We start from the raw sequence: 11,560 nt of genomic DNA, 5'->3' as shown, positions 1-11,560 counted from the left end.
GACGCTCACCGCCCGGCGGGTGGCGGCCATCTTGGGTGAGGGCAGGTTGGTGCTTGCCTTCATCCAAGATGGCGGCATTAGACTTCCATTCCTCCCCTCACCCCCTTCCTGTTTTATCGCTTTCGAAGTCTCGGGTTAGGTCTCTTTAGAAGTTTTCAAAGAACACTCAATACAGAAAAGCGAAAGAGAGAAGGCACATTTCCCACACCGCTGTTTTTCGGGGCTCCAGCGCCGACAGCTCAGCGCGGGGCCGGCCTGGTGGCGGGGCAGAACTACAGGTCCCGGGAGGCGGCGGGGCGAGCCCGCGTGCAGCGAGGGGCGGGCGGCGGGAGCGCCGGCGGGAAGCGGCGCGCCGAGGTAATGGTCGCCCGGGGTTCGCTCTCTGGGGTTGCTTTTCGTGAGGGGGCTGGGGCTTCACAGCCGTGGGGAGGGGAAAAGGGATCTCTGTGGGGGCGAGGTGAAAGAGGCCGGCCTGGCCGCCACGCCTGGGCTAGCTGAGGGAGAGCGGCGGCCCGCTGCGGCTGCCCCCGCGCCCCAGCCCGCCAGCGGCTGCCCGCCCTGCCCCCGGTGCGGAGCCGAGCGGGGCTCATGGCGGGACCGCCCCGGGCGGCGGGCAGGGCCGCTTCCCCGGAGCGGCTGAGCCCCGAGGGGGCGAGAGGGGAGAGGGAGGCCCTGCGCACGCTAAGCTACCCGGTGCTATCTGGGATTCTCAGGCACCTGGTGCTTAGGTGGTAACGTGTCCGTCTGCTGCAGGGCACTTGCTGGTCACCGATAGTAGGCCAGCTCTTTCAAAAACGCTTTGCCGAGACTGCTGACTTTGTGTTATAGCCCCGTTGCCCGCTAATTCCCTTCCCAGTGCTGAAGCTTGTTGTCCTTCTGGTCCAGTGTAGCTCTGTGGGCTTGTGCTTTAAACTGAGTTGCTAAATTTAAATCTCCTTTATCACCTCATGCTCTTAACTTCCCAAAAGAGGGAGGTGTGTTTCTAACCTGCGCGGGCTCAATGGTTTAGCTTACAAACTGCAAAGAACTAAGGAAAATGGGTTGGGGGCAGGGAATGGGCAAGTGTGAAAATCCTGAAAGTGATATAGCTGTCGAAAGCCCTCCGTTATTAAGCTGTAACCAGAAAAAAGAGAAAGTGGTCGTTCCAGCAAAGACCATAGATTACTGTTGCCTTTCCAATTCAAATAGTAATACTTCTTTCTAGAGAAAAGCCTGTGATGTTAACTTAAAATTAAACCTTCACTACTGGATTTGCTCTCCTCAAGTTAGGGACACAGGGCAACAGATCTGAAACTATGTTTAGTAGTCCTCTTTATCCCTGAAATAAACTGGTGCTTTTGTTTGCTTGATAGGTGACGCTGGAGAAAATGCTATACTGGTTATTGTCTGAAACCATAGTTGGAGGAAGGTTTTCATGGATATGAACATTTTCTTAAGTAACCCGTTTTGTTTGCCTCACTTAGGCCACTCATTCCTATCCTGGAAAAGCTTCCTCGATTGTGTTGGTGCAGTTGTTGTTGAAGCTGCAAAGTCGGTTAGCCTGGGAAGCTTAAGAGAAGTCCCTCCTCCTTTTTTGTGTTCTTTTCCCCCAGGTTATTTTATTTGTGTTGAGTTCTCCAGCGTGGCTCATCATGCAGTACTTGAAGCAATTCTACCAGTCTTCGAATGCAAACCATTTCAGAGAGAAATGAGACACTTCCCCAGAGAGTAATATTAATTGAATTCTGTTCTTTTTGTGCAAGGGTAGATCTGTACCACTCCAACTCTATTTCTTTCTTTTAAATGTAAGTTATTTGCACAGAAATGCCACTGTAATGTATTGAAAAACACATGGTACTTTATTCCACCAGATAAAAGCATTCTTTATTTCTTAGCAATCCTAGAACCTCTGTCCTTTTGTAGAACAGCACAGCAGCTGACAAGCTTTCTGTTTTCTGGTGGTTTAGTTCGTTATGGGATGCATAAACATTTCCACAGATATTACTCCAGAATGATATAGGCTGTTAATTTCAAATTCATACTAGATGTTACTGAAACACTGTATCAGTGTTATAGTAAATTAGCTCTGCGGCTCTTGTGTGGTTTAATAGCCCTGTGATTCAAAACACTGATCTGGTATAAATTTATTCCTTAAAAAATATTGAGGAGGCAGCTTACTACAAGTGATCTTTATGCTGAATCGGGTATCATTTTGCATCCTGCAGCTGACACACAGCCAGAATAAACTTTTTCTTTTGTACTCTGGCTAATGGAACAAATCCTCAGTCTTGACCCAGCATTTATTCTGTTCTGATTTATACACTTGGGTAAACATATTAATGGTCATCAAACAATAGCCTGAGAAACTATGCGCTTGGATATTATTACATTGGAATAAGCGGGGTTTTTTCTTTTTGTTTTATTTTAAATCACAGTTTCAGCAGCTCTATTTAGACGTAGACCCCAAGAGATAAGATTAATTTTTATGCACTGCTTTTTATGATGAAAAAGTATGGTGAAGCAATTTGCTTATGGTATTAAAGCCTGACCTTTACATATCTCTTTGCTGCTTTTACTGGTTTTTGTTACCTCCTGCAGCAAACTGACACCTGTTGTAATGTGATAGCGTCGTTCTTTATTTCTTTTTCAGCAAAGGGCAGATTCTGTCAGATAACCATCCCATTCCAAAACCAAAAAATCTATTAAAAAATGTCATAGTCTCCTGAGAAGAATGAGTTGCTGTAAATACTGGCATAGTAGCTTTGCAGAAGTGAGCTGCTTTATGATAGTCAAATGACAAAACATGGGAAGCTTCTTAAAAATAAATTTATTGGAACAATTGGTAGCAATAGCGAAGACATACAAAACTCACTGACTGAAAACCTGAAGGGAACTGAGAAATTGAAACATATACTTCATAAAAAGTACCTCTTTATGCTGTAGAAACAGCTTTTTGACATCACATAAGAAATGAGAGGTGAAAAAATTCGGTTACATTTCACCTAAGTTTTTAAAACTTCCTCACATGTTCATGAAATGAAATGGCACAACTTAAGTTACAGAACATAGACAGTCCAATATTTTACTGCTGTGTAACCTGTCTAAAGCAGGTTGTTCAATGTTTTGGCAAAACTTGCATATTTGTGGCAATAAAATGCTTGAAATTGTATGGTTTGTCCTTTCATAATGCACCTGACTTGCACTTTTGTCATGTGCAGGCAGGAGAGCAGTTTTGACAGGAATCTGAAGGTCGGAGGACGCTCAGAGGGTCATGTCCATTCTTGCTGTTGAATACTGGGAAATGAGAAAACAAGTGCAGCTCAGCCTAGCCCCGTTCTGAATAAGGAAAGCAGATTTAGATTTGCTTCAATATTAAGTATAATGTAATGATTAAAAAAGGGAAGCCACACATTCAAAGTATCTTGAATGGTAAGGTTTCCCTTGTAAGGTAGCTTGCTTTATATCTAATCAGTTTGTAAAAAGTCAGTAGCAGAATTAATCAGTTGGTACTTTCATTATTTTCCTCTATTACTTTATTATAGGCCATGAAGCAGTTTTAAAATCATTAACTATTTTGAGTGATATGCATTGTAATTATAGGAAACCCTTACTAAAGACTGAGACCACCTAACAACTGTACGGCAGATCTGGCAGTTGGGCACCTGGTAGTGGGTCAGAAATGCCACTACCACATGACACGAAGTCCTGATCCAACCTAATTGTGTTTTCCTCCTTCAGATTTGCTTTTGACAGGTTAATTTTGTATCAGGCTACAGAGCAGTTATTCGCCCAAACCATACAAAGTAAGTGTGAAAATGTAAAGCCAGTAAAGAAAAGAACGGTGTATCTGCCTACTCCTGATTAAACTTCTACAGCTAGATGGTTTTGTCCTTCACAGATGAAGAGTAATATTTATGGAACCCTGAGTCCAAGGTCTCAGCCTCTTGTTACAAGATGCCTTGATGTAATCAGCTGCAGCAGATACAACCCCATTTTTGCCAGCTGTTCTGTGTGACAGATGCCTGCACCCACGCGTGGGTGTCACTGCAGTTCTGCATCAGCGCAGGACCTGTCCATACAAAATAACTCCTCCTACTATGTTTTTGTTCTCTGTGGTGCCTACGGCTTGGGCAGTGTATAAAGTGCTGTGTAAGAAGTGTGGGGAAAGAAAAGAGTAACGTTCAAGTATTGTCAGGAACAGAATGCTGATGTTAGCTGGCAATGTGCATTCCCCGTAGTCTTTGTTTGCAGTAGATGGAAGGGAACTTTGTAGTGGTAAGCAGATAACTTTCAGAAGAATAGGGCCTCAATTCTGCAAGTTTTTAGTGTTGATTTAAATGCCACTATTCAAGTGTTTACATTTTATCCATGTGCATAAACTTCCCTAGGACTTACCACTGCAGTTACAATGCAGTTTTGAAAGCTATGCTGTGAACAACATTTCTGCTATACTGTTTTTGCTTTTAAACTTCCTGACTGTCTTGGAACACAACTATGTTTGAAACTCAGTTGAGGAAAATACCTTTATATTTTACTCTGATCTTTAAAAGATTTATCTCAGTCTGAAGATAAATCAGTACATCTGGTTTCTCTTTGGCTTTCCCAGTCTCAGGTATCCCAGTTTCAGAAGGCATATATTGCTGCTGTCTGCTTTCTTCTAGGTATAAAGAAAAATGTTTTTATTCTTCAAAAGGTACTTTGCCACCATAGTCCCCTGAAGTTGGGCAACCGCTACAAACTTACATGGTTTTAATACCTCATAACAATAGATCTGCTTCATTCTCTTCTGCATAGCCTTTTTTTTATTTCCCCCTGCCTCTTTTGGGGGGGGTGTTTGTTGCAGATCAGTTATTGTGTACTTTCATGACAGTTCTGATACAGTTGCTGTAAGGGCATCATCTGCTGCAGCTTTTGCAACTTGGAACATCTTTATGTGTTTGCCCTAATTCAGATTTTGCAGTCCAGCACTCATTCTTTTCAGGATTGTTTCTTCTTTTCATTGCTTGTTGGTTCTTTCTCTTACTGTATTATTTATCTAAAGGAGTTTTGGTGGCATAAAGTGTATGAAGACCATGGCAAAGGGCAAAAATAGATGGGTAGCAAGAGTTTCATGACTCTGGAAATCACAAATCTGTTTTTCCACAGGGTGAAAATATGGTAACCTACAGACTGTTGCTAACAGAAGAAAGAAAACTTTAACTACTCACAAATGCTTCCTGTCAGAATGAAATTCCTACAGCTACTGTCCAGGAAACCAGGGAAACTGGAAATGCTTTTTCAAATACCTTTTTGCCAAAAGCAGTTCCCATATATGTGTCTGGGTACCTCCGTGTGTCTTTCTAGTAAAAAGAAAAAAGTCAACAGTTATGAACAAGTTGATCAAGAAAAATACAAGAACTTGGTCTACTCTGTTACATCTTACAAAACCAGCAGCCAAAGACCAGAGACAATACTCGAAGAAGACAATTTGTTATCTGGGCCACCAGGTAAACACAGACCTCCAGTGAAAGGTGGAACAAAAACTCTGAAGAACTGTGTTCCTTTAATAAACCCCAACAAGAGAAGTACCCTTCTCAACAGTGATTCAAACCTCCCCATGAAAATAGCTTTACAAAAAACGAAAATGCCCAGCGTTACCCATATTCTTCAGCAGACTATTTCTCCTCAGCAAGCCTTTTATCTGGAAAGATGGAAGCAGAAAATGATACTGGAACTTGGAAAAGATGGTTTTGCAGAGTATACTAAAAGTAAGTCTAATCACTGTGTGGTTACAAGGTAGAAGCAATAGCCTGGAGAGCTGTCTGGGACATGCTAGCTTAGCTGGAGTATCTGGCCCTGTACAAGTCAAGTGTTTTGAAATCCATTGTTTCCATTTCAAGGGGTGAGATCATATTGGGAGCACACCTGTTGTCAATGAATCTAAGCTATGAACTTTGCTTTTTGTTCTAGGACCACTGAAATGGATTCAGAAACGTGTGGGAAACAAGAATTAGACTTTAGATGTTCTTCGCTCTATCCTCTCTGCCCCTCCTTTATTTCTCCATTTGCTAGTATCTATTTGCAAATAGATATTTTCCAGCTGATATAATTAAGCCTGTTTGCAGATAAAAGCTACTTTGTAGCACGATGGAAATAAGCATTCTGAAAGCATATCGTCTTGAGTGTTTAAAAACCTGTGTGTCTTGCTGTTTATATTGAAGTTCTTCAGAAACTAGTTAGTTTTTCCAGTATATATAGCCTTTTCCATGAAATTGCCATTCATTTAAAGATTTTCATTTGTTAAGACTTACAAAGGTGACTTCCTCCAAGCTGTAGGACGGAAGGGGGTCTGGGAGGACCTGGGGGATAGTAGGTAGTCTCTTGTAGCAAGGACGATAAATACCCGAGCACTCCTTACATGAATTATTATGCTTTTTAAAACTGAATATCCTGTATTTATGCTTTTTGAGTTACTAAGCACTTCAGCAGATAAGGTGGTCTAACAAAACTTACATAACGATTTAAGTTTTGTCTTTCTTGGAATCATTTCCGAGATAAGCTCTTACTCCTAGAACTATCCTCACTCATTTCAGAAGGAGGTTAATTCCGTTCAAATGAACCAATACAGCAGAAGAAACAAATGCAGCAAAAGCAGTCTAGAATAATATTTTTAATTCATATAAATTTAGAAATGCCTTTGAATAACCAATAAATTAAAAATTGTGGTTTGTTTCTGAGTAATTAGTGAGACCGAAAAAGTAAAGTAAGCATTAATATAAGAGATACTAATTTCACTGGTGATGATTTATTTTTCTGTCTCGTTCCCTTCTCCTCCCTGCATCCTCAGGGTTTCAGTACAAAAAGCAGGACTGGTTTAAGAGCTATGTTGTGTGATATCTGTAGTACATGTCCATCAGGTATTATGAGTAGTGTTTGAAATGTAGGTGTGTTTTCACGTTTTTCTTAGATCTCTTCCTCCAAGGAGAGCTCTTTCATGCAGCTTTGGAATCTGTGTTCCTGTCTGAAGAGATGGGAACTAAGGAGGAGAGAGAAGATGTTGATATTTCTGGCTACTTATCAAGTGTGCAGCATGTCTTAAAAGATATCAGTGAAGTGAAAGCTCTGGAAAGTGCAGTTCAGCATGAGACTCTTCAGTATCTGGGCCTGGTAGACTGCGTGGCTAAGTATCGGTGAGGTACTGGTTGGCTAAGAAATCTGATAATGCCAGTGTTGTGTGGTGCTCCATGGTGCATGGGAGGTGTGTCCCAGGATGGAGTGGGTGGGTGTATTGGTGAGCTGCTGGGGGGAAGCTAGATGGACCTCTAAGGGTGGCAAAATGGATGAAATCCCCTGTATGAACCTGATGTCAGAAGTGCTGTTGTTTCTTGTGGAGAATTCCTTACTGGAGCAGGGTATGAGCAGGGCAGGGTTAAGTGATCCTCAGCAGATATTATTAAGTCTTGATTTTTGAGATCTAAACTCCCAGTGTGGAAGAGACTTGCTTAGACATAATGATGAGCAACATGACATCAGAGTGAAACAGGCTAAGAGTGATACAACTTTCTTTGCTGTCTCATCCCTTATTTCTTACTTATGACTAAACTTAAGATTAAAACGTTGTCCTATCTTATTCTCTTATGCAGTGGCCAGTTGTGTGTGATTGACTGGAAAACATCAGAGAAATCAAAGCCATCTCTGAAGAATACATTTGACAACCCATTACAGGTTGCAGCATATATTGGAGCCATAAATCATGATGCCAACTATGACTTCCAGGTCAGTAGGCCTGCTACTTGCCAAGACGAGCAGCAACATTCATGTTATTTTCATTTCTCCCCTCCTACTGCCTTCAGCACCTGCTGTCTATCATGGAACTGTTGGTAGGACTTGTAACAAAGCAGCCCAGTCTTAGATCAGGTTAAGCTGACATAGTAAGTCCTCTACTCTTGCTAATTGTGTTGCCTTTGCATGTCAGCAATATATTTTCAGTGGTTTTAAGGAACTGCTCAGTGGGACCGAGGGATGCTCAGCATCTTAAGAAGTTGGATGAATTCACAGTGACTTGGCATCTGGGCAACCCCCAGTGCTTTGTTCTGAGTGGGTTTTGCTTGTGTCAGGAGTGGGAAGCAGGACAAGGAAATGGCATGGGAGGCCATTGCTTACATCATGTGTTGCCATATCCCACTAGCAAATGAGGGACTAAGTGATGTACTTAGTGTTTGGAAGCTGTACAGTGTTTCCTTGGAGGAAAGCAGTGTGTTGTCAATCACTTAAGCAGAAAACGATGGAATAATGTTTTTAAGGACTCCAAATGCAATTCTAGCCAGGCCTGCTTGGCCTGAGGGATTGTTATTTCAATACGGAGCATTGAAGGGGGGGAAATACAAAGCAGAAGGGAGCAGGGTAATTCAGAGGTTGCACAAAGGACTTTCTGGAATACTGTAGAGGTCAGTAAACACAAGTACTTAATGGCCGTGATCCTTACAGAGTGAAATATAGGCAGTAGTTCTAGAATTCTGTTAGCCTCCTGTCCCCCACTGGTTTCTTTTCATGCTGGTGGCTGTTTGGGATTTGGATTAGATGGTTGTCAAGTATGAAGGATGTCAGAACATACCTAAGTAGCCATTTCCATTTAAACTGATGCTGGAGAATGGCATCAGTCTGGTTACGTGACCCCAAGCAAAACCTTTTCAGTCACTGGGAGTTTTACAAGCACCTGCAAGGTTTAAATATAGACCGTGTCACTCTGATGCTCAGAGGTCAAGCCCTCTGGTTTTCACCAAAGTCAGTCAGAGCTTTGGGCTCTTGACTGAGTCATTGGAGCATTTGAATGTTAGTCCCCAAGTGTTTTATGGTAAACTACTGCTTTTTTTTGTTTCCCGTTTCTTATTTAAGATACTTACATGTTAAGGTGATGTGTTTAGAATTGCTGATGGAAGTTGCATATTAATGTCAGATTTCTGACAGCCTTCTGTTTTCAACTGTAGGTTAGTTGTGGACTCATTGTGGTTGCCTATAAGAACGGCTTCCCTGCACATCCGCACTTCATGGATCCTGATCTGTGCTCGCAGTACTGGAATAAATGGCTTTTGCGCCTTGAAGAGTACATGGACAGAAAGTGACCCAAACTGAGCTATGCAGAGGGAAGTCTGAGCACAGAGCCGAAGCAAGAATTCTTTGTTTAAAGCTGCCATTTTAATACACGTTCCTTTTTGAGTAACTTTGGCTAGTTTCTTAATACTAGGGGGTTTTTTTCCCCCCTAAAAAAAAAAACCAACAAAAAAACCCCAAAAAACAAAGACATTTGGAAAAGGAATGTGTATTTGCTTATATTGTAGGTGACTTCAGTGGACCGGGCAGGAGAAAGTCAACTTAATTAATCTCTGTTTTTCCACACACAGTTTACACAACCTGAGGTTGATAGGAAAGTTTCTATTATCAAGTAAAACTGTTCAATCAAATCATCCTGTTGTCAATTCTGAAAAAACAAAACAAACCAAAAAATCGTTGCAGAACTGAGGCTTTGAAAATGAAGCTGCTGAACTAAAGCAAAACATCTGCATTGTCTGAGCTGAGAGAAATGCAAATTATAAAGAAAATAATATAGTAGACTGGGTTTCAGTCAACTTAGTTTTTGCTCGTTTCAAAGGTATCATCTATTAACGGGCTAGTTACTATTTGTGGTTTTTCTTACAGCAACAACTGGAAAAACTGCGCTAAGAATTATAATCCAAGTTCTCATAAGCGCTTATTTAAAATACTAAGGCAAAGTGATCATTTAACAGAAGCAGCTTAGCAAAAGAGGAGCAGAATTGTATTCGATACACTTAGACATTGCCATCAAATGTTCTGAAAGATGGGAAATCTGATGGCTTGTAGTGGCTCCTCCTGCAGGTGTCTTAGCAGGCTGTGCGGCCCACATAGAAGAACTGAGAGTGTACAGGGCCTTTGTACCTTAGGCTGTGAAGCTCTGTGCAGGCCAAGGCTGCCACTCTCTTGGCTCTCCTGACTCTGCTGTGGGTCTGAGACGACAAGGAGCCTACCCGTGTGGAACGATCTCCAGTGTCAAGTTATAGCGTTTGTCAGTGTGTGTAAGCTTCTTCATAAAAGCAGGCTTGTGACTTTGAAGCCAGGCCTTCAGAGGAATGAAGGGCTGCTGAGGGGTTTTTAAGAAGTTGGGGTTTTGTGTTTGATTTTTTTTTTCCAAATAAGTTTGTGAAAAAGCGTTCTAAAATGTAAGTTAATTCTGAAGCCTGTTTCATAAAATCAAGTTTTTAAAACACAGCAGAAGCCTTGATGATGTCAGGCAGTATTACTGCTTTGTGTGTTGAACCCCTGGAAAGGTTTTTTCCTCGTTTGCTTTCTTTTTTTTTTTATTTTTTTGTCTCCTCTGAATTGTATATATGAGTTTTCATAATACCACTGCAGATTACAAATAAAAATATGACCAACCTATAAGCATCAAGAAAATCAGGCAGAAATATACCTAAAAAAACCCCAATGGGCAGGCTTGCTGCTGAAGGAACTTAAACCTCTGTAGTGCTTAATCTTCTCCAGAGTACTGAACTTTGGAAACTGCAGTGAAACTTCGTTATAGCGGTACTTGCTTATTCAGACTTGGTCTGGTGATGTTATAATTACTCTGTGCTTAATTAGATTTCTATCTAAAAAGACAAACCATGGAGACTGAGAAACTGGGTTCAGAGATGACTAACGATGCGATGCTGCATGAGCACTCAGAAGTCCTACCTGTTCTACAAGTATCTTCCCACATCACAGAATTTTGGCGAGTGGGTGGTTCAACATAGCTGAACACTGTCAATTTTCTGTGAAAGATAGCTCTGTGGATACAAAGAACGTAGGCATAAGCAAGAGGTAAGATGCCCTGGGCAGAAGCAGGAGGTGATAAAACGTGCTGAATTTCCTGTGTTGATTGGGAAAATTCAGAGTGTGGAACAGTTGGGCAATGTTTGGGTAGGATTGTCGCCCTCATCAGTGCATCATACAGCCATTAGGTGTCTCTGAACTATGTAAGATTTCAGCCTCATCCCACCTCCCAATAAATAAGGACAAGTCTGGAGCCTGGGCAGTGCGGGCAACTGTTGGTTTCACCTGTGTTTATTTGTTTAACAAAAGCCTTGTTTCTGAGGAAGGCTGCCAGCTTACTGGCAATGTCAGTTTGTAAACCTATCTTAAAGTCCTGGGTGAGTCTGTATGTCAGAGAGCCAGGAGAAGGCAGGCAGCCTTCAGAGACGGTAGCAGTGGAAGTTACTCGCGTTTAGCACTTCTGAAAGTCTGGCTGCCTCGGGCATTGCTGTGTGAGCACTGCAACGCTTCTGTAGAGGCACAAGCTGGTGCCAGTTTTGTCCCGTAACAGAACTGGCAGATGGCCATTGCTGGTGTCATGCAAACTGAAACCCGCTTTGTGACCAGTTTAAACTAACTTGCCAGACTGTTAAATTCACATGCCCACAGCATCTGCTACAGGCAGTATCTGTCCTCTGCAGAAAAACCAGCCAATCAGGGCAATTACTCCAGCTACAACATCCAGCTGTGTTTTTTCTTCCGTGTGCTGCTACCTGCTGCTTTCCTCTGCTGCTGT

General features: G+C 42.1%; 1 protein-coding gene across 2 annotated transcripts; it reads left to right on the top strand.

Moving 5' to 3' along the window:
- Positions 1-35: 35 nt before the first annotated feature.
- Positions 36-9,422, top strand: MGME1 (mitochondrial genome maintenance exonuclease 1). Of its 2 annotated transcripts, XM_055725714.1 has the most exons (6): positions 36-357; positions 1,593-1,784; positions 5,125-5,726; positions 6,926-7,148; positions 7,602-7,734; positions 8,946-9,422. In XM_055725714.1, exons 3-6 carry the CDS (start codon positions 5,189-5,191, stop codon positions 9,078-9,080), a joined length of 1,029 nt encoding a protein of 342 aa, XP_055581689.1. In that variant the 5' UTR covers positions 36-357; positions 1,593-1,784; positions 5,125-5,188; the 3' UTR covers positions 9,081-9,422. The 2 variants fall into 2 exon arrangements, with proteins under 2 accessions (XP_055581689.1, XP_055581688.1); XM_055725713.1 differs by lacking the exon at positions 1,593-1,784.
- The last annotated feature ends 2,138 nt before the right edge of the window (positions 9,423-11,560 follow it).

This window comes from Falco cherrug, chromosome 13 (genome assembly GCF_023634085.1).
Source record: "Falco cherrug isolate bFalChe1 chromosome 13, bFalChe1.pri, whole genome shotgun sequence".
In the NCBI taxonomy this organism is placed as follows: Eukaryota; Metazoa; Chordata; class Aves; order Falconiformes; family Falconidae; genus Falco; species Falco cherrug.
This window is presented reverse-complemented; position numbering and strand designations above follow the sequence as displayed.

Coding starts and splice junctions, on each gene's coding strand:
- MGME1 (XM_055725713.1), top strand. CDS start 5,189: ATGCTTCCTGTCAGAATGAAATTCCTACAGCTACTGTCCAGGAAACCA. Junction 5,727..6,925: donor TTTTGCAGAGTATACTAAAA/GTAAGTCTAATC, acceptor CGTTTTTCTTAG/ATCTCTTCCTCCAAGGAGAG. Junction 7,149..7,601: donor GACTGCGTGGCTAAGTATCG/GTGAGGTACTGG, acceptor TCTCTTATGCAG/TGGCCAGTTGTGTGTGATTG.